The sequence below is a fragment of the Podarcis vaucheri genome (genome assembly GCF_965113315.1).
Source record: "Podarcis vaucheri genome assembly, chromosome: 4".
Lineage (NCBI taxonomy): Eukaryota > Metazoa > Chordata > Lepidosauria > Squamata > Lacertidae > Podarcis > Podarcis vaucheri.
Window position 1 is genome coordinate 23,075,792 of NC_138762.1, and position 26,935 is coordinate 23,102,726.

The following is a 26,935-nucleotide window of genomic DNA, read 5'->3' on the forward strand; positions in this document are numbered from 1 at the left end:
TCTTAAGCACAGCAAACTGTTTCCATACTACATACTGCATGGAAATAATGTCATTTCACTGCTTTCTTCAAAAGCCGGCAGTTTATTCATCCTAAACCCCCCTTTCTTTCCCAGTGAGCAAAGTAAGGTTCTTTGATCCAGTAGTTTCAGTTCAAATTCCAAACATAATGAAGTAGAAAGGATTATTCTGTCTGAGAAGAATAAATAGCAAAATGTGTGCGAAACAATGAGAGTGGATATCTTTGCCACCGTGCATCTGTCCTCAGGGTCTTCTCAGGTTTCCACCAGGCTTTGTCACTCTCTAGTCTGATAGCTCACCTTCACAGTGTGATTCCCATGACTGTCGGGAAGCCTCTGAAACGAAAAGAGAGAGGAGGGCAGGAATGTGCTGCAGTACATCTGCAGTGGAAACAGAAACTGACATTGTTGGGAGCTTCAATCATGAATCCAGCAGCAGAGAGGCCTGACTACAGCTTTAAATAAAATAAAATGCGGGGTGGGGGGACTCCCAAAAGTATGTGCTCTTATCTTCGTATTTCAGAAAACCAGGACAAGGAAGAGAATAGGAAAAGAGAATTGCTTGATGTCACATGCCTTGGACTGTTAAGTCTATGTAGCAGAGCTTTACAGTAGTTCTTCAGGTTTCGCAACACAGGGTCCAGAAAATCACAGGAAGCTGTCTTATCCTGTGTCAGACCATTGGTCCATCTAGCTCAGTATTTGTCTCTGGGCTGTAAGACTTCACTTTGGTCAGGAAAGGACCAGTTCCAAGGCGAGGTGGCGCAAAATTGAGAAGATTCATTTGGGGGTGTCAGATTTTGACCTCGCACAGGATGCCATATTATGAAAGATTACCAAAGTTTGCCCCTGCTGGACACAAGACTCCAGGTGTGGTCTGACCAAGGCGGAATAGAGTGGTGGTACTATTACTTTCCTTGATCTGGGCACTAGGCTTCTGTTGATGTAGCCTAGAATAGCATTCACTGTTTTTGCTCCTGCATCACACTGTTGATACATGTTCAGCCCATGGTCTACAAAGACCCCTAGATCCTTTTCACATGTACTTAATACCTGTGCAGCTGATTATCCCTGCCTAAGTGCAGAACCTTACATTTGTCCCTATTCAAATTCATTTTGTTAGTCTGTCCTTCCCCTGACCAATGTGATCATGGATTTGATGTGAAAACCAGCATAATATAACACTAAATTAGGCATTCTCATCCCTCATTTCATTCTATTTCTATAGAGAGTTCTGTTGTTTATCCTGAAGTATTGGGATAGGAATAGGCAAAACGTGAAAGAAAGAAAAAGAATTTAGGTAACACTGACATTTTGACCATGGCTACTTGCCCAGCTAAAGCTGGGATGTTGCCATTTCGTAAGTTCTTGTTGAATGCCCTTATACAGTCCCCTGTACAGTGGTACCCCGCAAGACGAATGCCTCGCAAGACGGAAAACCCGCAAGACGAAAGGGTTTTCTGTTTTGGAGGCGCTTCGCAAGACGAATTTCCCTATGGGCTTGCATCGCAAGACGAAAGCCCATAGGGAAATGCTGGCGGTCGGGAGCAAAGACTTTCGCCCACAGCCGGCCTTCAGAAGAGGACCTCTTCTGAAGGCCGGCGGGGGGCAAAAGTCTTTGCTCCCCCCCGCCTGCCTCCCCCCCGCCTGCCCCGGGCGATCTTAAAATGCTGGCGGGCGGGAGCAAAGCGTTCGCTGCCGACCCCCAGCATTTTAAAATCTCCCCGGGACAGCAGAGAAGTCTCTGTCCCGGGGAGATTTTAAAATGCTGGGGGTCGGGAGCGTTCGCTGCCGACCCCCAGCATTTTAAAATGCTGTTCGAAGCGGGGGGCGGGAACATCTGCCCCATCCGCCCCACTTCGGAACGATGTTCCGAAGGGGGAGGGGGGGCGGGAACATCTGCCCCATCCGCCCCACTTCGGAACGATGTTCCGAAGTGGGGAGGTGGGGCGGGAACAGCTGCCCCATCCGCCCCACTTCGGAACGATGTTCCGAAGTGGGGAGGTGGGGCGGGAACAGCTGCCCCATCCGCCCCACTTCGGAACGATGTTCCGAAGGGGGGAGGTGGGGCGGGAACAGCTGCCCCATCCGCCCCACTTCGGAACGATGTTCCGAAGGGGGGAGGTGGGGCGGGAACAGCTGCCCCATCCGCCCCACTTCGGAACGATGTTCCGAAGGGGGGAGGGGGGCGGGAACAGCTGCCCCATCCGCCCCACTTCGGAACGATGTTCCGAAGGGGGGAGGGGGGGCGGGAACAGCTGCCCCATCCGCCCCACTTCGGAACGATGTTCCGAAGGGGGGAGGTGGGGCGGGAACATCTGCCCCAGCCGCCCCACTTCGGAACGATGTTCCGAAGGGGGGAGGTGGGGCGGGAACAGCTGCCCCAGCCGCCCCACTTCGGAACGATGTTCCGAAGGGGGGAGGGGGGGCGGGAACAGCTGCCCCAGCCGCCCCACTTCGGAAAGCTGTTCCGAAGCGGGGCGGGGGGGGGGGCGGGAACACCTTCTGAAGGCGGGCAGGGGGCGAAAGTCTTTGTCCCCCCTGCCTGCCTTCCCAGGGGCTTTTAAATCGCCCCGGACAGCGGAGAAGTCCTCCGCTGTCCGGGGCGATTTTAAAATGCCGCCCGCCAGCATTTTAAGATAGCCCCGCACAGCGGAGAAGTCCTCCGCTGTCCCAGGGTTTTTTAAAATGCTGGGGGTGGGAAGAAAAGCCCTTGTCCCCCCCCCCCAGCCTTCAGAAGAGGTCCGAGGACAGACTGTCCCCGGACCTGGTCTGAAGGCGGTTTCCCTAGGAACGCATTAATTGATTTTCAATGCATTCCTATGGGAAACCGTGCATCGCAAGACGAAAAAACCGCAAGACGAAGAGAATTGCGGAACGAATTAATTTCGTCTTGCGAGGCACCACTGTAGTTTCTACATCCCATTTGTCTTATGTCAGCAGTGAGGTTAATACTTAAGTATTTAAATCCTTCATGTCATTTGGCAAACAGAGTTAACTAGTAACCAGTCAATTGCAGTGTTGTCTAAATTCATAGGAAGGAGCACAGAATATTTTTTTTTAAAATAAAGAAGTTTTATTGATTTTTCCAGTGCATAAACACAATTATGATATTTGCTGCATATTTATGTGGCAGTAATGTCCTTTGTTGTTGTTGTTGTAGCATATTTTATAAAAAAGAAGAGTATTCAGAACTTTGAAGTTCAAAACAAACATTAGTGAAAACATGCAATCCATGTTCCAATTTTCTAAGGTGGGCATATTGTATTTTGCTCATAAAAGAGGCACAGGGGCCTAAGGCCTGTTGTTGTTGTTGTTGTTGTTGTTTAGTCATTTAGTCGTGACCAACGCTTCATGACTCCATGGACCAGAGCACGCCAGGCACTCCTGTCTTCCACTGCCTCCCGCAGTTTGGTCAAACTCATGCTGGTAGCTTCAAGAACACTGTCCAACCATCTCATCCTCTGTCGTCCCCTTCTCCTTGTGCCCTCAATCTTTCCCAACATCAGGGTCTTTTGCAGGGAATCTTCTCTTAATTTTTATAATTGAAATGTTTTTAGAATGTTGGATTATTTGATTGTTTGATTATTTAATTGTTGTTAGCCACCCTGAGCCCGGCTTCAGCTGGGGAGGGCGGGATATAAATAAAATTTATTATTATTATTATTATTATTATTATTATTATTATTATTATTATTCTCATGAGGTGGCCAAAGTATTGGACTGTCAGCTTCACGATCTGTCCTTCCAATGAGCACTCAGGACTGATTTCCTTAAGAATGGATAGGTTTGATCTTCTTGCAGTCCATGGGACTCTCAAGAGTCTCCTCCAACACCATAATTCAAAAGCATCAATTCTTCGGCGATCTGCCTTCTTTATGGTCCAGCTCTCACTTCCATACATCACTACTGGGAAAACCATGACTTTAACTATACGGACTTTTAGGCCTAAGGATACCTTAAACAGGTACCCATGGACGTTATTCAGATGATTTACTGGTATAATAAGCTGTGTGTTTTGGCTAAGCAGCTTGTACATAACCAAAACATAGCCGGTTCTTTCTTGCACAAGTAGGCTGTGTCATTTCTGGCAGTTAAGTACCAAAGTCCTGATAATGCATTGGGGGTGGGGGGGTGAGAATGGGATACTGAATGAAAACAGGCAAATGTCCTCATGGGAGGGGGTACTAACAGAATAAATGCTTGCGCTGAGAGTTATTGGAATTCTAATTATAACATAGGTAATTGATTGCTGGAATTTCTGAAGAAGATTGCCAACGATAAGTTGTCTGTGAGAATGATATCATTGTCTTAGGTAGGAAACATATTTGCCAGTTAGATGTTCAGTTCTATTGCACAGTGTAACAGGAATGAATAATTCAGGGAAGCAGGGGCTTTTCAGAATTAATCCATCAAAGAACACTGCAGCGGTTGCATTATTGCTTGATGCATAAATGTACGTATCAGCTTATCTGTACATGTAGCATAGGGACAGAAGGCACTACTCACTCGTAATGTAGTGAGCTTGTAGTATAAAGGCTAAGAGGGGAGACATGAACCAAACCAGGAGAGTCTCCGTACAAAGATTACTTTACCTGTGAATAGGCACCAAAGTAGTTGTGCAAACCCCTCTCCCCTCAGCTTTAGCAGTCATTGCTCCCAATAGTCTACACTGACTGGCAGCATTTCTCTAGGGTTTCAGGCAGGAGACATTTCTTACCATGCTTGGAGAGGTCAGGGATTGAACCAGGGACTTTCTGTGTGCAAAACCCATGCTCTACCACTGAGCTATCCCCTTTGTTTAAGGGGAGCTACTGTTTTAGCTGGGAAGCGGGTGGCGCTGTGGGTTAAACCACAGAGCCTAGGACTTGCCGATCAGAAGGTCGGCGGTTCGAATCCCCGTGACGGGGTGAGCTCCCGTTTCTCGGTCCCTGCTCCTGCCAACCTAGCAGTTTGAAAGCATGTCAAAGTGCAAGTAGATAAATAGGTACTGCTCCGGCGGGAAGGTAAACGCCGTTTCCGTGCGCTGCTCTGGTTCGCTAGAAGCGGCTTAGTCATGCTGGCCACATGACCCAGAAGCTGTACGCCGGCTCCCTTGGCCAGTAAAGTGAGATGAGCGCCGCAACCCCAGAGTCGGTCATGACTGGACCTAATGGTCAGGGGTCCCTTTACCTTTACCTTTACTGTTTTAGCTGCTTTGCTTCTTAGCGTATTGCTTATTTTGTTTTTAACTGCAAACTGCTTTATTCCTCGTAACCGAAAAGGAACTATAAATAAATAAAGGATCCAGAGAAATGTCATCCAACATACATATATACCTGGAACACTTTGGTCTGTCTAGGTCCATCACAGATATTTCTTCTATTTCTGCACAATTTTATGTTAGAAGCACAGAGGTCCAACATAGCGACTCATGAGGAATAAGCAGAATCTCTCACACACACATTCATGCTGTGGTACCTGTGCTCATAATTACTTCAGTTTAGCAAATGCTAACAGTGCTTACACTTTGCTCCTTTTCTGTTATCCCTGAGGAACAATGATCCCAAAAAGTAGGTTAAATTCCGTGGCCTTCTAACTTGTCTGTTTAAATACACTTTTACGCCCTTCTCTTCTGGCGGCTGATTCAAAACAACATTCCCAGGTGGGAGCTTGCAAGGCCAGAACCACTTAGCTTTAGCACTGAGCTTGCTAAGGGGGTCTTTGGGCCACTCATGCAACAGTTTGAAGATGCCGAAGGTAGAGTTTCTGGGTTTGGGGCTTCTGGTGAGGTGATCATTTGACTGCTTCACCTTCACTCTGCGTCCAAGTCTCAGCTTTTGCACTGTGGGCCATGCAAGTTGGGGGGGAACCTGCAGTCAGTAGCGTAGTATGAGGAGATGGGGGGCAGAGGGGTGGGTGCAAAATTGTCTAGGGACACCAAATTTCAACGCCTGGTGTTGCCTCAATAGAGCTGCGTGCTTCTGTCGTGGGGCTCCATTGAAAACAGCTTCTCCATACAAACCAGGAAGTGACCTCTCCAGACAATGGAATGACTCTTCTGTTTTCATCTCCAAGTCTGCAATCTCCTGGGTGGCATGGATGCTGTTAGGCAGTTGAATGGGCTCTGTACGTTTCCCTCCCTCCCATCCTCTCCACGCAGCCTTGAGCTCTGGCAACCCATGCTATGGGCGTGCAGCCCTCCAGATCTTCTCAGGGTACTTTTCCCATTGTGCCTGAACACTGGCCAAGCTGGCTAGGGTTGATGATGGTTGCAGTCCACCATCTGCATGGTGATTGAGGGTCACCCCCAGTGCTGGATTTACGTATAGGCTAAACAAGCGCTTAGGGCCCCACACTCTTGGGGGGGGCAAAAAAAATTAAAGGGAAAAAACTGGATACTTCTTCTTAATTGTATTTCAGTTCAACAATTACTTTGATACCTGTTAGGTCCATAAATTACCATAGCATATATTCAACACAAAAAACTGTGACAATTTGTTGTTGACAAAGGACAGCTGGACATATAAAGGGCCCCATTACCTTCAGTAACTTAGGACCTCATCAAACCTAAATCCAGCCCTGGTCATCCTCCAACTTCTTTGCTCACACCCACTACTAACTACTTCTTAGAAACTTTTGCAGTAGGAAGATAAAAGTTCTTCCTTTCCTTCTATTGTTTTAGTCAATTTCTTATGCCACTTCAGTGTAATGGGTCCTAAAGTTAAGCAATTTTCCCACGCCATTAGTATGCTTTGTAAAAAGAAGACTCCTTGCTGTCGTGTTTTATAATAAAGCAGTGTATTTCAACCTTTTTTGGGCAAAGGCACACTTGTTTCATGAAAAAAATCACGAGGCACACCACCACTGTGTGCGGAGAGGGAGATGTCAGAGCCCCGCTGCTCTCTATGGGGAATCGGATGAGAGCGGACCGTCTGTCCGCTCTCATCCATTCCCATCTGATCTGATCCCCACCCAGTACGGATGGAAAATAGGGTGGACACAGTCCGGTGCCCGCCTAGTGGGTGAAAATTTGACTTTTTTTAAAAAAAAAATCTTTCGAATTTTTCAATTTTTCCCATGGCACACCAGGCAACATCTCGCGGCACACTAGTGTGCCGCGGAACAGTGGTTGAAAAACACTGTAATAAAGGAAAACAAAGGTATAAAAATTGACTAGACTTCAGCACTGTGCATTAATTTGGTAGTCACACTACTGAGCAGTGGAAGCTGTGAGTCCCTTTATCTTAATTTGACTGTAACTTTGTGTAATGTTTGTGTCCCTTTGTGCCTTGGGATTGGTTTTGTCTCTTGTCTGCTGGGCCACAGAGCAGGTTGCAGTAAAACTCCCGTGAAGCAGGGAGGCATTCAGAATAGTGACACACAGTGAGACAACACTTACAGAGCGATGGGGTTTGAATCAACCATAAGTATCTAGAGAGGAAAATTAAAAATAAAGCAGGATATTAAAAATAAAGCAGCCACTATAGTAATGCCTTTCAAAATGTCTGCAGGTTAAGCCACATCCAGATACTGAATACAGGAACATAAGTTCACCTTATGTTCCGACCGTCAGTCCATCTAATGTGGTATTGGCTACTCCAGGCGTATCTAACCTGTGGCACTCCCAACTCCCATAATCCCCAAACAGCATGACCAACACTCAGGAATGATGGGAGCTGGAGTCCAGCAGCATTTGGGGGACAACATGTTGGGGAAGGCTGGTCTATATTAACTGGCATCACAGCAGCGCAGGGTTTTAAGCAAGATGTTTCCCAGCACTATCTATATATGCCAGGGATTGAACCTAGGAGGCCCAATGTGCAAAGTGGGTGTTGCATCTAAAAAATGATATGCTAGAGCTGGGAACAGGAGTGAAAAGGCAAACCCAAAATGAAACGTGGGGTTGCCATATCTTTGCCATATATTTGAGGTCTTTGTTTGGGGGGGGGGGATTGGAAATGCAACCAATAGCACCATAAAGGTTTGCAAAACTGCATGTGGTGTGGAGAAAGCAGATAGAGCTTTTCCCTCCCTCTCTTTCTCATAGTTTTAGAATTCAAGGTCACCCAGTGAAATTAATGGGCAGTATATTCTGTTCCGGCAAAGCAAGTACTTTGTCACACAGTGCATAATTGACATATATAATTCACTACCACAAGGTGTTATGATGGCTGACTTAGATAGCTTTAAGGGGGGGGGGGGTTGGATAAATTTGCGGAAGATAACTTTTATCAGTCGCTATTAGTCACGATTGCTAAATGGAACTTCTCTGTTAAGATAGACAGCATGTCTCTGAATATTTGATGCTGGGAACCAACAGTGGGTGGAGTGGTCATGTGTTGCTTGTAACTTTCCCAGAAATCTTTGACTAGCCATTGTTGGCCGGCCCTGTTATCTTCCTTCCTGGCTGAGTCACCTGTTCATAAAGCGTTTGTAAGTCAGAAATATAGGAAGAGGCGTGCTGGATCAGGCCAAAGGACCCAACTATTCCAGCACTGTGTCTCCCATAATTTGTTAACGGGAATCAAGGTTCCAAGTCTGAATTCAAAAAGACCAGCTGATTTTCTGAATGACTCTCTCACTGGCCTAAGCAAATCTGTGACAAGAAACAGGATTAAATAAATGTTGACTGGGTCACTACCAAAGATCAAATCAAAGTTAACACCATCAGTGAGTCATGAGCACGTATAAAATCCTGATATTCTTTTAACTACGGAGCTATATATGGAAGTTAATAGGAAATGAGGCTAAGAATATACTATTTGGAAAGGATCTGGGCATAATTTGAAAAGATAATTACAGACAAGCATAACAAAAAAAGGAGTATATAACCACAGAAACAGCTGAATAACTGTGCAGTAATTAAAAAGAATTCTTCATTCTTTCCCTGCAAAGGGGGGAAAAACCGACTTCAGGTTAAAAATTAACCTTGACTATGGAAACATATTCACCCGTTATGTCGAGAAATTTACATTTGTAAAACGATCTGAAGTGCTAACCTGTAATCTGACTCATGTACTTGAGGTGAGATTGTGGGTTCTTGTAATGATTGTAAGCTTTAAAATATTTGCGTTCTCAGAAGTACGTGTAGAAAACCATTATAAATCATTTTGCCTGGAGGATCCACAGAGGCTGGGCGCTCAGTCAATTTTGCCGGCTAAAATTGAGGCCATGGGAACAAGGCAAGTGTTTAAAATCAGAGTCCCTTTTCTCCTCCTCCAGTAACATTTAATAATGAGTAGCTTGCCACATACCATGTTCGCAAATGGCAACCAATGGTTTCAGGGGCAAGGGGAACTTGCGACATGATGACATCCTGTGATCTGAATGATGAGGCATTGGCAGGAAAGAGAGGAGAGCAGCAATGCGTTGACCATAGCAGGTGGTTCCAGCCCAGTAGGGCAAAGGAGATCAAACGTTGTACCACCGAACTATGGTGCTTTTCTACCCTTTGCCTAAGCCTCTGTTGCTGTTGGTTCTGCAGTGGAAAAGGTTGAAGAACCCTTTGCTTGTCTCCGTTTGCATGAGAGTAAAGGTAAAGGTAAAGGGACCCCTGACCATTTGGTCCAGTCGTGACCGACTCTGGGGTTGCGGAGCTCATCTCGCTTTATTGGCCGCGGGAGCCGGCATACAGCTTCCAGGTCATGTGGCCAGCATGACTAAGCCGCTTCTGGCGAACCAGAGCAGCACACGGAAACGCCGTTTACCTTCCTGCCGGAGTGGTACCTATTTATCTACTTGCACTTGGACGTGCTTTCGAACTGCTAGGTTGGCAGGAGCAGGGACCGAGCAACGGGAGCTCACCCCGTCGCGGGGATTCAAACCGCCGACCTTCTGATCGGCAAGTCCTAGGCTCTGTGGTTTGACCCACAGCGCCACTCGCGTCCTGCATGAGAATAAGCCGGTAGCAAAAAGCAGCATTGCTGGGCTTTCATCCCTTGTTAAATTAGGGACCATCAGATTTCCTGAGCATGGAGTTATAAAAATGGCTGCACTTATGACAGGGATATATACACTGAGAACTAGCAGAGGCTTATGCTGGGCATTCTATGATGCTTCAATGTGCCCACGCTAGGTGGTCAGTTTCCACACTCACCCCTCTATGCCCTCACTCTGGAAAATCAAAAGGCATTATCGGAGTTCAAGGACACATTCCAGTCAAGCAATAAACACCCTGGGTGCAAAGTAGGGTGAATGAATAGCCTGAGAAGAGAGGGAGATGAAACGTCAAGAGCAGGCATAGGCAAACTCGACCCTCCAGATGTTTTGGGACTACAATTCCCATCAACCCTGGCCACTGGTCCTGTTAGCTAGGGATCATGAGAGTCCCAAAACATCTGGAGGGCTGAGTTTGCCTATGCCTGGTCAAGAGCATGAAACATGGAACCACACGTAACATTTAGTTACCTCTTCCATGCTGCTGGGGCCAGTAATACACATTGTAGCAGCTCTTATTTGGAGGCTTAATTAGACATTACCTTTTCTTTTTGTTTTCAAAGAAACATTCTAGTATTTGTGGAGTTTAGTGTTTGCCAGGGGTAGGCATAAAAATAACAAAGGGAAGCCGAACAGCAGCAAATGGTTCTAACCATGTTTTTTGCCTTGTGAACTTGGAATGAAATGGGCTTTGCAGTTGAAAGGCAGGTTAATTCCATTGCTAATAATCCATCTGCTTTAACTACGTCTGAGAACAAGAGGAGTAGTTTCAATATGCCTTGTATTCATGTAGCTCAAAACCCTTTATAAACATTAATTAATTAAAGCTCAAAATCTCCCCCTAAGGCAGAGAAGCATAATCCTTGTTTATTTCTTTAAAATAATAATGATGGTAATATTAATAATGACTAATCTTATGACTATATAACAGATAGCACAAATATGGGTTAAATATTTTACTCAGACCCAGCATTGAGTAAATAGCCCATTTGGCACATAACGATTTGGCACTATGTACATGAGTTGGGACAAAACAAAGGAAAGCACCCTCGCTTCCCTCTTATCCTGTGCCATCAGGAGAAAGACCTGGCCAATGTTCAGTTTTGTTTTTGCAGAAGCATATATGCTGTTGCATATGAATCAGAGACATAGTTTATCACAAACTCTAGTCCATTTCACACCAAGCCAGCTTTATAACACATGGTTTGCTATAAACCACAATCTCTGGTTTGTAAGCAGCGACAAGATTCTGTGAAACTGAAACTAAATGCTGGCAGAAGTTCTCCTCCTGGCAGCATGGGACAAAGAGAGAAGAAGAGGAATGTATGACCACCAAGGTTTTGCTCAGGCTTGTTCCAGTTTATGTGCATAGCACTAAATAATGGTTTCATGTTATGTACAATCACAGCCAGTGGCCTGTGGCTTTCTGGGATCGACTCACCTGCATGGCCCTTTTAGATTTGCATGTTGTCTGAACCTTAGCCACAAACTGTAGAAAACCATGGCTACACCTTGTGGTTAAGGAGGAAAGAGCTTAACCATGAGCCTGAGTTCTGGTGACATGCTAGGGCAAAGTTTAGCTTATCTGCCATGTGTTGATTTTGGGGGTTTGTAGAGATGAATAAAGACAGACGAGATGTTTTCTTTCAGGGAGCTTGCGTGTGTGCCAGATGAAAAGTGAGAGAGAGAGAGAGAGAGAGAGAGAAGCGTGATTGATTATAAACAGGCCTTATAGTCTGTTTTAGAAGCAAAGAGAAGATAGAAATAATTCCCAAAAATGCAGGAGGAAAGGAATATTTTACTATACTAGGCACATAGAAATAACATGTCTACATCTCCTCCTTTTTTTTCTTCTTTGCGAGGTAAGGCAACTCGGTGAATAAAGCAACAATACTTCCGGATCAGTGGTTTGCCATCAAATGCCGGAAATAATACTGCTAGGCTTGATGGGGCAAAAGTACTTCAAGATTAGTGGTGTGCCAACAAATCTCAAAATAATCCTACCCACATCTCCCCTTTTATTTTTGTTTTTTACTTACTGGTGGCGTTGCCATTTCGCATAATAGGCTGCAAGGAGCGCGCTAGGTGGTGGTGGAGGAGAGAGAAGGCGAGAAAAAAGATTTGTAAGGCTAGGAATGCATTGGAGAAAGCAACAAAACAAAATTAATATACATACAATAATAATTACATAAAAAAAGACATCGCGTAGCCATTTGAGATTAGGTAGCCACGCCGTCGACCACAAGGAAAAGGAATCCCAGAGTCCGGAAAATCCGATATCCTCTTTGATGTGGTGAGTGAGATTTTGCAAATGAGAAATTTGCCTTTGAACGGCCTTAGAATTGTCAGTGATGTTAAAACAGCACATTTCCTTGAATTGTTCACAACCATAATGATGTACCATGAGTAGGTAGTCCAAAGTAGATTTCGACCTTAATAAACCATTGCGAAGTTCAGCTTGCTCTGTGTTGAGAAGATGAAGCGCCTTAGACGTAATATTCAGGGATTTTGCTGCAGAGCAAGCTAAAGAATTAATATTTGCGCTATTACGCACAGCCAAACCTGGAACACCTAAGAGAGAGACAGCTAAAGAGATGTATTCAGACCTGCTAGGGAGAGAGACAAGATCATCACAGTCATCAGACAATTCAACACTACGCTGATGTCTAGAGTAAGAGAAATGATGTTTTTCAGGCAATATGATAGACAGACGGCTTAAGCAACAAGGTGTGCCGTGACTAATGTTTGCCGGAATGTAATTGAAAGTGTAACCTGGGCAGGACCAAAACCAGCCTGCTGGCAGTTCTGTGTACTTATATATATAAGAAATGTTTACATAATCAGAGCAATTAAAGTTATTTTTGCCCATTTTTACGCAGTTCGGTCTCGTACAGTTGACCATACGTGCACAAATAGCGTTATAAGAGGCCACATATGGGGTTGTCAAATCAATAGCTAAAGGTGGGCGTTCACGCATTTGCGTTCCCCAATTGTGATAACCTTTATACCCAAGGGTACGAAGTGAATCATTTTGAGGTAGGAATGAGAAAAACCAAGTATCATTCTGTATGTCATGAGGATCATGGCAAACTGGAATGAGACAAGAGCCAAGGATATCACCAATGGCTACTTGCTGAGTAAGGCAAAATGATGAGACATTGAGCGTCCTTGCAAACGATTCCCATACATTTAACGATGTGGAATCACCAGTAGGAAGAGCTGAAGTAGAGAGAGGCAAAATTAAAATACTGAAAATGAGAATTATCATGGAATTCATATTAAGACAAGCAATGAGGGATAGAAGCTGGTTAGTAGGGCTTGCTTCCAGTTGCTGTTCTCTCCTATACTGTTCAGCTTGAAGAGAGAGCGATTTTATTTGGCCCCACGTCACTGGGGGATTGCGATGTCCCCGCTTACGAATCCTGGGGGGGCTGGACGTCACATCGTGGGTGATCTGGAGTTGGTGGTTGAATTGAGGCAATGGATCCGGAAGAACCTGTCGCCACGCCATGGTGCAGCCGAATCCAACGTGCAGGAACCCACCGAGCACCCTGTGGAGTAGAAACTGCAGCGTAACCCTTACCCCATGTAATTAATTTCACTGGTTCACTCCACTCATTGGAGGGTAGAATTTTATAGCGCACCAGTGGAGCTGGAAGAATTTCCTTTTGCTGGAAATGCTTTTGAAGACGTGTGTAAGATTGGTGATCCTGTATGGAGATATTCAAATGATTAAGAGTGAAAAGCACACTTGACAACCAACTTTCCTTTTCTGAAAGTGAGTTTGGAATGCCTGCTTTCTTTTCCTGCCTGTTCAATGCAGTTTTCAGGGTACGATGAGAGCGTTCAACTATAGCTTGACCTTGAGAATTATAAGGGATGCCAAACAGATGATGAATATCCCAAGTTTCACAAAATTTTGCAAAGCCTTTTGCACAATACGCTGGGGCATTGTCAGTTTTTATAGAATGAGGCTTGCCCATAACTGACATTGCACGAACAAGATGATTGCAAACATGTTTTACTTGCTCTCCTCTTTGAGGCGTAACCCAAAGGTAGCCAGAGTATGTGTCGACAGAGACATGCAGAAACTTCCAGGGTGAAAAAGGGGCAAAATGAGTTACATCCATTTGCCACAACTGATTTGCTTCCAGTCCACGGGGATTAACCCCAGGGCTGGGATGGCCAATCTGATTGGAGCATTGAGGACACTGCTGAATAATTGCACGCGCCTCTTCCAATGAAATTTGAAATTGGCGGCTAAGGGCTTTTGCATTTTGATGATGAAAAGCATGACTTTCTATAGGAGAGACAGGCAAAATTTTTAGCAAGGAATCTGCTTTTGCATTTCCATCTGAAATGAAACCTGGAAAAGGTTGGTGAGAGCGAATGTGCACTACAAAGAGTGGGTGAGAACGATTAGAAAGAAGCAGTTGCAAAGACAGGAAAAGACTCAACAAGTTATCATCTAATAAAGGACTTACATAACTGCCTTGCATTCTACATATGACGTTTGAAACATATAAGCTGTCAACAATCAAGTTAATTGGTTGTGAGGAAAAATAATGCAGAGCTTTTATAGCAGCTGCAAGTTCAGAACGCTGAGCAGACTTTTGTGGGAGAGTGTACAGACTATGCCACTCCTCATTCTGTTGCCAAGCAACAACTCCTCTAGAAGGAGCCCCGTCAGTGAAAACAGTCAGGGCATTCAAAGGAACAGGGGAAATGATAGAAGAGAAAGACATAGGGAATTGCTTGCTCATTTGCAGGCGCGTATCGGGTGGAATATGACAATCCACCTGACCCACAAAATCAGCGAACGCACACTGTAAATCCATGCTCGTGGAAAGAGCTGTTTCCCATTGTTCTAAAGGCATAGGGACAATAATTTGATTACAGTCAATACCAAAAAGATGCTTACAACGTCGTCGTCCCTTGCTAATGAGCTGAGCAAGGAGATCCACTAAAGGGTTTACTGTGTTTCTTGGTGCATGATGTAAATAAAGCCATTCTAGTATATGAACTTTTGATGGACCTTTCTGAATAATTGCAGCAAAAGGTTGTACAGAATCCGTCATTATGACCAAATCAGGCATAACATTAGGGATTGCTCTATCCACCCAATGAATACGCATGAGTGCTTTCAACTGTGCAACAGTTTTGAGTTGATCAGAGTTCAAGGTGATTTGCTCACCTGGAGATTGATGGCCTTTTAAGGCTGAAAACAGTGGCTTTAGCACTTCAAGAGGGATTTTAAAATAAGGCCTTATCCAATTAATGTTTCCCAGCAATTGTTGCAGTTGTACATATTTCATTGTTTTTGAAATATGAAGTTCAGGGATTATTGGAATAGAATAACTAGCTATCATTTTATGTCCTAGATACTGAAAGGGGGGAGATTCCTGGACTTTCTCTGGAGCTATTTTTAAACCATACAAAGACAAACTGGTTATTAAATCATGTTTCCAATTAGGGGGAAGGACTGGAGAATAAAAAAGAATATCGTCCGTATAATGCTGAATCTTAAGATGTGGGTACTTAAGACGAAAGGATTGAAGTGCCTTATCCACAAAATATTGGCACATAGTGGGGGAATTTATCATGCCTTGAGGCAGAACCTTCCAGTGATATCTTTTAGATGGTGTACAATTATTTAATTCTGGAATTGTAAAAGCAAAAAATTTGCGATCCTTTTCATGCAGGGGAATAGAGAAGAAGCAATCCTGCAGATCTATTATAGCCAATTGATATGAATGTGGAATCATATTTGGATTAGGCATACCACATTGCAAAGGCCCCATGGGTTCAATGATGCTATTTATGGACCTCAGATCGTGCAAAAATCTATATTTTCCATTTTTCTTCTTAATTACGAAGACTGGGCTATTGAAAGGGCTGACAGAAGGTTCTATATGGTCAGCTAATAATTGCTGATCGACCAATTGTCTCAAAGCAATCAATTTCTCTGTAGTAAGAGGCCATTGCGGAATCCATATAGGATCAGTGGACTTCCAAGTAAGTGGAAGCACAAACTCACTCATTTATTTGAATCGTTGCTTGTAATTGTTGCAACAAATCTCTTCCCCACAAATTAAGATGGATTTTGAGCACACAGGGCTGAATATATGCAATAACTTCAGAGCTATCAGGCAAAGAGACAGGCAGCCATTGTGCGCTTTTGCAAGAAGTCTGATTACCTCCCACGCCCCACACTTCAGGAGAAGTTTCAAGCGGCCAATTTTGTTCCCAAAAATTATTCGAAATGACCGAAACATCCGCACCAGTGTCTATTAGACCCTCTAATATTTTTCCATTGATTTTATACTTACGAAGGAGTTTCTCTCTTCCAATACGTTGGGTCACAGCTAGAAGCTGAGGGGAAAAAGATAAAGAGGGCTTGTGCAGATTAGTGTCAATAGCACAAACATCAGGTGGTGAAGGCAGCATCACCAAATGAGCAAAGGATTCACCCTTTGTTAACTGCATGGGCATATGGCTCCAAAATTGAACCATAATTGTGCCCACATAGTCAGGAGGCAAGGCACCTGGGATGACATGAATGCCTTGTTTTGCAGCAGAAAATTTTGGTAAAATTAAACCTGTGATATTAGGAGGAAGTGGACCTGCCATTTGGCTGGCCATGATTATGATTTCACCAGGCAATGCAGTGTTTTTGGTCTCTTGATTAATCAAATCAATGGCAAATTCAGAAGGCATATTTTTAGTAACTTTTGCAGCAGCAGAAACTAAAGGCTGACATCTCTCTATTCTTTGGGGCCCGAGAGACTGGGCCCAGTGAAGTTTCCCTGAGACCTACATTGATTTGCCCAATGATATCCTTTCCCACACTTTGGACATTTTTTGGAAGGTCTGGTCGTGGTATTTGCATTATTATTCTTCTGTGCAGTCCCACCTTGGGCCTTGCACTGTTTTGCAAAATGACCAGGCCGATGACAATTATAACAGTTTCCTGTTTGTATCACGGAAGCGTGAAGTGCATTGGCAAACAAAGATATTGTATGAGATTGACTCCCTACTTCCGAACACGCTTTTATCAAATCTGCAAGGGAATATGTTGAACGGCTTACGATTGATTGCAGCATTTTTCTGCAGTCCGTGTTAGAGTTCTCATAAGCCAATTTTTTTAGCAACTCACTTTGAGCCGTTTCATTATCAATCTGTCTACAGATAGATTCCTTCAATCTGTCCACAAATTGATGGTATGGCTCTGTATTCTGCTGTTTAACATTTACAAAAGAACTCAGTGGCTGTCCTGAGACAGGAATTTTTCGAAATGCACGCTGCACGCAAGTTGCAGTGCGCTGAAGGTGTGAAGGTGACAACACGGCTTGGGCAGCCAGGGTCTCAAAAGGAGGAGCGCCGAAAAGCTGGCTTGCTGTATGCGTTGGATCAGCCAGAGCGATGGCTGCATGTTTAAATTCATTTTCAAAAACTAAAAATTGCGCTGGAGATAACATCATCCTCATTAAATCTTTCCAGTCAATCGGAATCATTGTAAAAGAGGTAGATATGCCCTCTAAAATTCCCATTACATAAGAAGATTTGAGACCTGAATCACTAATGGCTTTCCTGAGATCTTTCATGACAGCATAAGGCAATTTTTCATGATAAACTTGTAATTGCTGACCTCCAGGAGCATTTTGATAAGTGAGAGGAAAAATTAATGGCATTTCACCAGCCCATGCAGCTGTTTCTTCCATTGAAAAAAGCCCATCCTGCTTAGCCTGTAAAAGCCCAGCACGGACGGCTCCATATTGTTTTGGCAAAGCAGCATGGTCTAGAGACAAAGAGGAAGGGACAAAGACATGCTGATTTGCTTGTTCAGGCAGAGAAGGGGGGCCGAGGGGGATGGGGGGGAATTTGTAAACTGAGAAGGAGCAGCAGCAGAAAAAACAGCAGGCTGAGCCACAACTTTTACAGCAGGGAGAGGGGGAGGGGTCTCAGAAAGCTGAGACGAAACTGGAGCAAGGGAAGGAGAAAAGGGAGGGGGATTTTGGCTAGGTGATGAAGGGGACAAAGGGGGCAAAATCAGGGGATATGGCGGGGGGGAAGTGATTTCTTCAGTTACCAGCAGTGAAGAAATTGAAAGAGAAGATTGTTCTAATTTCGCTATGGCGGTAGCACACTTTTGCCACGTGAGTAGGCAGCTGATTTGGGCACGTGGCTCAGAGAATAAAATTTTGCCGATTTTCTCCCATGTGCTAATTTGCAATGTGCCTTCTGCTTTATAAAAAGGACATTGATGATTTATCTCCTGCAGCAGCTGTTCAATCTCTTTTAGAGAAATTTGGACTTTGTCTATTGTCTGTCTTACTAACGAAAGAAGCTCTTTCGCATGAGCCTTTTGCACCTTACTTAAATCCCCTCCCATACTAACGAATTAAGCGCTTTAGACTTTTTCCCAGTCGGATTAGTATGAGGAATGCTTTTGGCTCTAAAGGGATCTCTATTGGGATCTCTATTGGGATCTGATTACTTACCCTTCTTCAGGATCACGTCAAGGGGTCACCAGATGTGGATTTTGGGGGTTTGTAGAGATGAATAAAGACAGACGAGATGTTTTCTTTCAGGGAGCTTGCGTGTGTGCCAGATGAAAAGTGAGAGAGAGAGAGAGAGAGAGAGAGAAGCGTGATTGATTATAAACAGGCCTTATAGTCTGTTTTAGAAGCAAAGAGAAGATAGAAATAATTCCCAAAAATGCAGGAGGAAAGGAATATTTTACTATACTAGGCACATAGAAATAACATGTCTACAGCCATGCTATGCTGAGATAAAAAGCCAGAGAGAAGCAAAGTTGGGGGAGCGTTTCTCCCCTGGAACCCGTACATTTCCACATTCATGCAAGTCGTGCTTAGCATTATGTGTGAACACGGCCAATGTATGCTTTCAAGTGTGCATGTTGTGTGGGGGAAAGATATCAACTGTTGGTTCGGTATATTAGCAAACTAAGTTGTTAATGAGCAGGTTTAAGATAGCTGGCTTGATGCAGCAAAAGAAATAAGTGCACATAAATAGTACAAGAGTACTGCAGGCAGCTGTGCGAGGAGGGAAAGGCCTTTATCCAAAGATGAGATGACATTTTTAGATTCCTCTGCAGCAGGAGGAATTTTATAGAAATAAAGATAGTAGCAAACAGTGTCTTATTCTGCAACCAGCATTGCCTAAATCTGAGAATTAGAGTTTTGTGCCTCTTCTAAAGGTACACTGTATAATTCAAGAGTCACATATAACATAATTTTCCCTCGATAATTAAAATCACTTATGGAGTTTAGCCAGATGAAATGCTGCCATCAGAATACATCCTCGAAATATCACTAAATTGAGATGCTATAATCATTACCTAAATATGGGAACTACTTAGGAATTCAGGCTGAGCTCCTATGCAACATGAGGAATAATAGTACTGAATTACTTTATAGGGTCACTGTAAGAATTACAGTACATCTAGATAATGCACGTGAAGTGTCCCTGGGCACTTGAAAATGCTATGCAGACATTGAGGCTTTTATTAATAGTATGATTTACGCTTACCTCGGAGTAAGTTTCATTGCCTTTAATAAGACTTCCTTCTGAATAAACTTACATTTATAGGATTGAGCTGCACATTGGGGATGGCGAATATCTGTACCCCTGAGGACAACTCTGTTCTCCAAATAATAGTCCAGGTCCTGGAACGATCTGTAAAATGAAGTTGGCGTCACTTAGTGGCATGGACTTCACAGATATGAAGAACATGCACTTGGATGGAATGAGGTCATCGATTGGTGAGGAGAAAGTGAGCAGAGGAATAAACTGTTATTCCTCTAAGCTCCCTCAAAGGCAGAGTGGCAGAGCGGGATAGTGTCTTTCCAGGATGCTCATGAGAGAAAATACACTATAAATGTATATAAAATACAGATGAGGGTCTCTCACCCCCCCCCCGCTTACAAGGGAAATTGTGAGCAAACTATGGAAACTTGTTTTTTCACTACATATTCATAGCTGTCAACGTTTCCCTTTTTTTTAAAGGGAAATTCCCTTATTCCGAATAGGATTCCTCACAAGAAAAGGGTTGACAGCTAACATATTGACTAAGATTTGGTCAGATAAAGTTTTATGCCCAGACACCCATCGGTAGGCTACCTGTGAATTAGGGTGCAATGCAGATGAAATCAGGGGTGCCAACTCCCACTGAAATCAAAACAACATTTCTGTAACAGTGCCCTTTGGGTCCTGCGGGTTTCAGTGGGAGTTTAGGTGTTTGTGTGTCTAACTTTCTCTGGATTGCTCACACAATGAACTAAGGAGTCTTTAAAAGATTGACAGCCGCAGTATGTGTACATAATAAGGAGAGGAGAGAAAGCACAACATAGTTAGTAACTGTAAATCTTAACTCCTTACCAGCTCCGTAAGGAACTTGATGTTGATTAAACAGTCTTATGATCCACAGAATGCAAGGACTGTGTCATTAGTGTATTGTGTCCCTTTCTTTCAGGTTACTCAATACTTCAAGCTATTATGGAAACAGCAGGAGAAAAAAGCTGGCAAGTCAGCGCCATATGTGTGGAGAATTTTAATGATGCAAGCTACAGGCAGCTTTTAGAAGACTTGGACCGGAGACAGGAAAAGAAATTCGTAATAGATTGTGAAATAGAGAGGCTTCAGAATCTCTTAGAACAGGTAATGCCTGCTTTTAATGTCACTGCAAACACATTAGTGCGGCCCCTGAAGAGCGGCCTCTCTCCTCTGCCTTTCATTTTTTGCCTTGCCAATCAAGGCCAGGACTGTTTTCATGATGCGTTTCCTCCCTCCACTCTTTTATACACAGCCTGGTGTTTAATCTACACGGCTGGATCCATTTGCACACTGATGTGAAGTTCCCACCAAACAGCTTCTCAGTCCAGTAGGAAAAATAAACATCCCACACACAGATACAGCAGGCACACAGCTGATACTGCAAAAAGGAACTGAACCATATCCTCTACAAGACTCGCCTGAAGCTCCTGGTGCTTTTGTTCCAGCCAAACCCACATTCACTATCTATTGGTTTTATTATTATATATATATATCCCGCCTTTCCTCCAAGGAGCTCAAGTTCCCACAAAGGTTCTCTCCCTCCCCCTTTTATCCTTACAACAACCCTGTGTTAGGTGAGAGTTGGTGACCGGTCCAAAGTCACCCAGAGAGCTTGATGGCCCAGTGGGGATTCAAACCCTGCCCTTCTAGGCCCTAGCCCAACACTCTAACCACTACACCACACTAGTCCTACACACTAGTGGACCATGGCTGAGTAGAAGAGTGTGAAGGGGCAGACAAATGAGCTGCATCTCCCACTCCCTTGAACACCCCTTTAGCCTCTCTCTCTCTTTCTCTCTCTCTCTCTCTCTCTCTCTCTCTCTCTCTCTCTCTCACACACACACACACAGAGAGAGAGAGAGAGAGAGAGGAAGAGAGCAGGATTGGAGTAGGTCTGGGTTTAAATAAATCTACCTGTCGTGATCACATCATTAATAAACTCTACCCAGAACAACAATAAGCAAAACTAAAATCAACTACAACTTAACCATTACCTAATCCTACACTGCTGCACCTAAACTCCACCAACCCTCTAGCAAAAGCTTACTGCATTATCCCAGCTGCCCTAACCACATGATTGGGGACGGGTTCCTTTTCAATTCCCCTCTTGCTCACAACTAAAATTTGTTCTGTATCGGTACATGACAAGTTGTGGGACAAACAACTGCAGAAACAGTTTTCCATTGTTTAGGGGTGTCTCACATAGGTCACTCAGAGCTGCAAGACACATGGAGCAACAATTCTTCCACCTTTTTCACACTAATGCATCATCACAGCTTGACGAAGGCCTTGTTAGCACTGCTGCTTCTCACACGCCAGGCAGCGGGCGGGCGGGGGGATCATTTCTGCCTCCAAGACTAGGCACTCAGGTGTGTTTCAGGCATGAGCCACAGTTTCTTGACCCACGTTTTCTTCCATCCCATGCCTTCTGGGCTGATCACCTTGAGCTCGACAATGCCCTCCTCCAGCTCAGCAAGATGTAAGCACAAGATCAAAGATTTAAGGGTGCAGTCCTATGTTTGTCTATCTCGGGGTGCTTCAGCCATCCCCAACCTTCTCTGGAAATGGAGTGAGAGGCTGAGGCTTGTTTTGGAGATGCTTAGCCAAATTATCATGGCCGCTCACCTCCAAATCAGCCTCCCCTAACTGTCCTCTCTCTCTCTCGGAGCTGGTGAGCAAGGTGGGAATATTCCCCATCATTACGCTGAGCTGGCTGAACTGGAGTGCAATGGTCAGGACAATCCCTACCCTGAAGCAAGCTCCAGTCTGGACATGAAAGCTGGAACCACCTTTGTCATCCTCACTGAGGAACAATAAAGCACTTGCTGAAATACAGCCTCCCTTCAAATCTACATTAGTTATCCTGTTCTTCTGAGCAGATCAGTATACACCTGTGTGCTGACCAACAGGTACAGATGCTCATCACTTTAAATTTGCTTACGCTGAACTGCATTTGCCATTTTAATAACCATCCCTGAGTTTAGAAATGTCCTTGTGGAGAGAGCTCTGCGCTGTCATTTTTTGGCTGTTCCCACCCTAAATGATTTTGCGTCATTATCACACTTGGGTGCCTTACTGTTCCCAACTCACTCCAGATCATTTATCAACAAGTTAGAAAGCCACAGCACCGGTATCACAATTACGAGCTTTCACATCTCCTCCCTGCCTGCATGCAATGCTTCTTTTGTTGAGTCAGTCCACACATTCAGTTGCCGGTTCATAAACTCTATGGCAATCAAGTATAGAGAAAGTAAGTGTTGCATATGTGCATGTGAACCAGACTCGGAATCCAGACTGAGCTGCATTCAGATACCCTTAGAATAATTCACAAGGTCATAAATCATATGTATCTAATCCTCCTTGATTGAAAATTCTGTCAGAGCTGAAAACAAATGGATACGTGAACCTTGGTTTCATCAAAGCATTCTTTGCAGCAGCACTGGTGAAGGAATGCCACCTAGTGGTGCTGCAGGCTATTTTGTTATGCTGCTCTTTTTATATTTGTACACGGGGCATGCTTGAGATATTCAACACAGTTTCCTGAATAAGAAACAGAAGTGTTGTGATTCTGAAGCTGTGCAAAAAGGCTTTCTGACTGCTTTGAAGACAGCTATAGAGATGAAGAAATTGGAGGGAAGTGATGTAGCAAATTTTGAAATGTAGGTGTTTCTACAACCATTGCAGAGACAACAGTGGTACAACCGTGGAAACGAATTTTGCACACTTGTTTGTTGTTGCAGGGCTCTGAATGTATTTTGAAGCACATCATACCTTATAATCAAATCTTATTATCATTCTAAAAGAGAATGAAAATGATCTTTAAAAAAAATAATGAGAATAAACGTTTTCCTCTGCAGCTGTTGCTTTATACAGTCCAGTGCCTCATTTTCACCATAGTATGAATGCTAAATCTGCAAAGCTATTTGAATAGCTGAGTAAAAACTCATAGTTCTATTGACAGTATGGCTTCATGATATACACTGGCTGGGTTTGGACATCATGCTAAACCATGGTTTGTTTGGCTTAGAACACACCCCAGCCAACTAGCTATGGTTCGTTTGGGGCCAACAAAAAAAATAAATATGTAAGTTTCAGTAAAACCCAGTATCCTGAATTTATTCCTTATTGAAGGAATGCCTACAGCAGTAAGAACTTTGGTTCAGGAGGATTGGGGAGGAGAGAGTTAAAAGAGGAGCTTTAGGATTGTGCTTTGCACTGGAGCGTTCAAGTTCCCCCACCCGCAGCCCATTTTCAGTGGCAAAATAGCTGGTGGCATCTTACCCATCCTTACCTGCAATCATTTGCAATCACTTGTCTGCAACTGGGATCCTGGCTTCTTCAACAACCCATGGTGAAAGCAAATTATGGCTTAGTGTTAAATCTTAATGTGATCCAAATCCTAGTCTCATGTGATAACAAGTGATCCACATTCCAATCTTGTATCAAGATGCATTCAACCAGTTCAGTGGGACTCAAGTGAGCATTGCACTATGGATATAAATGTCCCCCTGGAATTCATGTATCACCCCTCAGCTTCCAGCCAGGATTCCCATGTTAAATGAGATGTGTGCATATCTAGTATTTATTTCCAAGAAACTAATATTGCACTATTTGTACACTTTGCACCCCTGAGTTTAATCTTTATAATTGGGCTTCTTGAACTGTGAATGGCACCTGTTCCTTCAACGCAATTGATAGTCTTAACCCACCAAGAAGGATTGTTGTGTAATCCATCATGCTTAAAATCAATACAAGTTTTGGTCATTGACTTTAATGGAGTTAGAAGTCAGATTTCTATGGCAGGTGTCTCAAAACAGTGGCAAAGTTTGTGTTTAGTAAGAAGTCTTGAAAGTGCATTTTAATTGTTTGCGGGGGGGGGAATACTTGTTTATTACATTTATATATCTCTTTTTCCCGATCATAATTTTTGAGATGTCTCAGATATCTTATGCTAGCATCTAGCTTTCTTTCACATCAGACACTGGCTTGTCAGTGGAGGATTACATTCCTACTATAGGGCTTAGAAACAACCTAAGTTGTGCCTGATGGATCAGTTTAATGGCCCATCTAGCCCAGAATCCTGATCTCACAGTGGCCAAGCAGATGCCCATGGGAAGCCCACAAGCAAAAACTGAGCACCCTACGCACTTGTGATTCCCAGCACTGGTTTTAAGAAGCCTATTGCTTCCAACAGTGGAGGAAAAGCATAGCCTTTGTGGCTGGTAAGAATTAATTTTCAGCTAACAACAACAACAACAATTTATTATTTGTACCCCACCCATCTGGCTGGGTTTCCCCAGCCACTCTGGGCGGCTTCCAACAAAGATTAAAAATACATTAAAATGTCACACATTAAAAACTTCCCTAAACAGGGCTGCTTTCAGATGTCTTCTAAAAGTCAGGTAGTTGTTTATCTCTTTGACATCTGGTGGGAGGGCGTTCCACAGGGCGGGTGCCACTACCGAGAAGGCCCTCTGCCTGGTTCCCTGTAGCTTTGCTTCTCGCAGTGAGGGAACCCCCAAAAGGCCCTCAGCGCTGGACCTCAGTGTCCAGGTTGAACGATGGGGGTGGAGATGCTCCTTCAGGTATACTGGACCAAGGCTTTTTTAGGGCTTTAAAGGTTAGCACCAACACTTTGAATTGTGCTCAGAAACGTACTGGGAGCCAATGAAGGTCTTTCAAGACCAGTGTTATGTGGTCTCGGCGGCCATCACCAGTCTAGCTGCCGCATTCTGGATTAGTTGTAGTTTCCGGGTCACCGTCAAAGGTAGCCCCACGTAGAGCACATTGCAGTAGTGCAAGTGGGAGAGAATAAGGTTTGTTTGCTTACTTTTTCCTTCCTGTATTTCTGGCATGATTCCAGTTTGCCCTGCTGCTTTGTAGAGCACTGAATAGTTTGGATACAAAGGGCTGACCTATTAAGGGTATGGAATATTCTGCTATAGTGCAGGGGTACAATATAAATGACTTCTTTCCTTTGCACAGTAAACTCTTATGTACTATTGTCAGGGGTTCAGAGACAGAGGCACAGGTGAGGGGGGAGACGGAGAGCGATGGGGAAGAATCCCAGGACAGTGAGGAAGAGGATGACAATGACTTGAGGTCTTCCATGAGTCTCTCAAGTGAATCGGAGGATTCCCAGAAGGGGGCGCCCCTAGTCAGGCCAAGGGGGGTCACAGGGGGGACTTGCCAGGAGCAGGGAAGCAGCAGGGAAACCCCGAGTAGGAGTGGGAGATCGGGGCCGGCTTCCCAGCAGGAACGAAGTGAAGAGAGTGGAGTTCCCAGTGTGACACACGGAGCGGAGCAGGATGGAGACAGGGGAAGGAGATCGGGGCAGGACGTCCTGCCGGAAGGGGCGGAGAGTAGTACAGGGAGTAGTGTAAGTGTCAAGAGGAAGGTCAGGGGTAGCGAACGCGCGCCAAGTTCAAATGTGGAGGCGCGCGGAAATGGAGAGAGCCCGGAGGAGGAGCCTGGCCCCAAAGCACGAAGGAGGGGGGAACAGGCATCTGAGGAATCCGCTTCAGGAGAGAGCAGGAGGGAAGGAACCCAGGGGGGCAGAAAGACCCTGCGGAAAAGGAAAGACAGGAAGAGGTGGACTAGCACAAGCCTCTTAAGCTGGTGTAGGGGCGGGACTGATTCAGAGGGGACTTCAAACGTCTAGGCTAAGAGACGCGGGGCTGCACCCTCGGTTGTGGAACCGATAATGAACTGAAATAAACATCCTTGTATATAAGAAGAGCCTGGCGTTGGTCTTTTGTGAGCTGAGACCTGAGGCAGCCCTGACAACTATGATAATACTTTCTCTCTTTGACAGTTCCATATCACTTTTCTTACAAAGAAAGCTACATGAACTTTTGTGAATTAAATGGTAAAGATTTGCTTGACTGAATAGTGCCGTGCTTGCAGGCTTTTTAATGAAATGGAGGACGGGGATGTGTGTGTGTGTGTGTGTGTGTGTGTGTGTGTGTGTGTAATGAAAAAAATATGTGTGTTTATATTGAATAACATCAACATCATTTCCTTGCACCCCATTTTCTCCTCCAAAGGCAATAGCCATAAATGGACACTGACAAACTGAAACGTGTCCAGAGGAGGGCAACCAAAATGGTCAAAGGCCTGGAAATGATGCCTTGTGAGGAACGGCTAAGGGAGCTGGGCATGTTTAGCCTGGAGAAGAGGAGGTTAAGGGGGGATATGATAGCCATGTTCAAATATATAAAAGGATGTCACATAGAGGAGGGAGAAAGGTTGTTTTCTGCTGCTCCAGAGAAGCGGACACGGAGCAATGGATCCAAACTACAAGAAAGAAGATTCCACCTAAACATTAGGAAGAACTTCCTGACAGTAAGAGCTGTTCGCCAGTGGAATTTGCTGCCAAGGAGTGTGGTGGAGTCTCCTACCTTGGAGGTCTTTAAGCAGAGGC

At 44.4% G+C, this 26,935-nt stretch overlaps 2 protein-coding genes across 7 annotated transcripts in view; one reads left to right on the top strand and one right to left on the bottom strand.

Annotated features, from left to right (window-relative positions):
- GRIA4 (glutamate ionotropic receptor AMPA type subunit 4) overlaps window positions 1-26,935 on the top strand; it is a 252,480-nt gene that overhangs the window by 161,372 nt on the left and 64,173 nt on the right. For all 6 annotated transcript variants that reach the window (XR_014218747.1, XM_082219125.1, XM_082219126.1 and 3 more), the window contains exon 4: window positions 20,432-20,616. Coding sequence is in view for 5 of the 6 variants with exons in the window: in XM_082219125.1 (XP_082075251.1) it covers window positions 20,432-20,616 (185 nt within the window). In the remaining variant the exon portion in view is untranslated. The remainder of the gene's footprint in view (window positions 1-20,431; window positions 20,617-26,935) is intronic.
- Window positions 1-26,935, bottom strand: part of GUCY1A2 (guanylate cyclase 1 soluble subunit alpha 2) — a 550,449-nt gene that overhangs the window by 123,093 nt on the left and 400,421 nt on the right. The gene's annotated exons all lie outside the window — the stretch shown is intronic.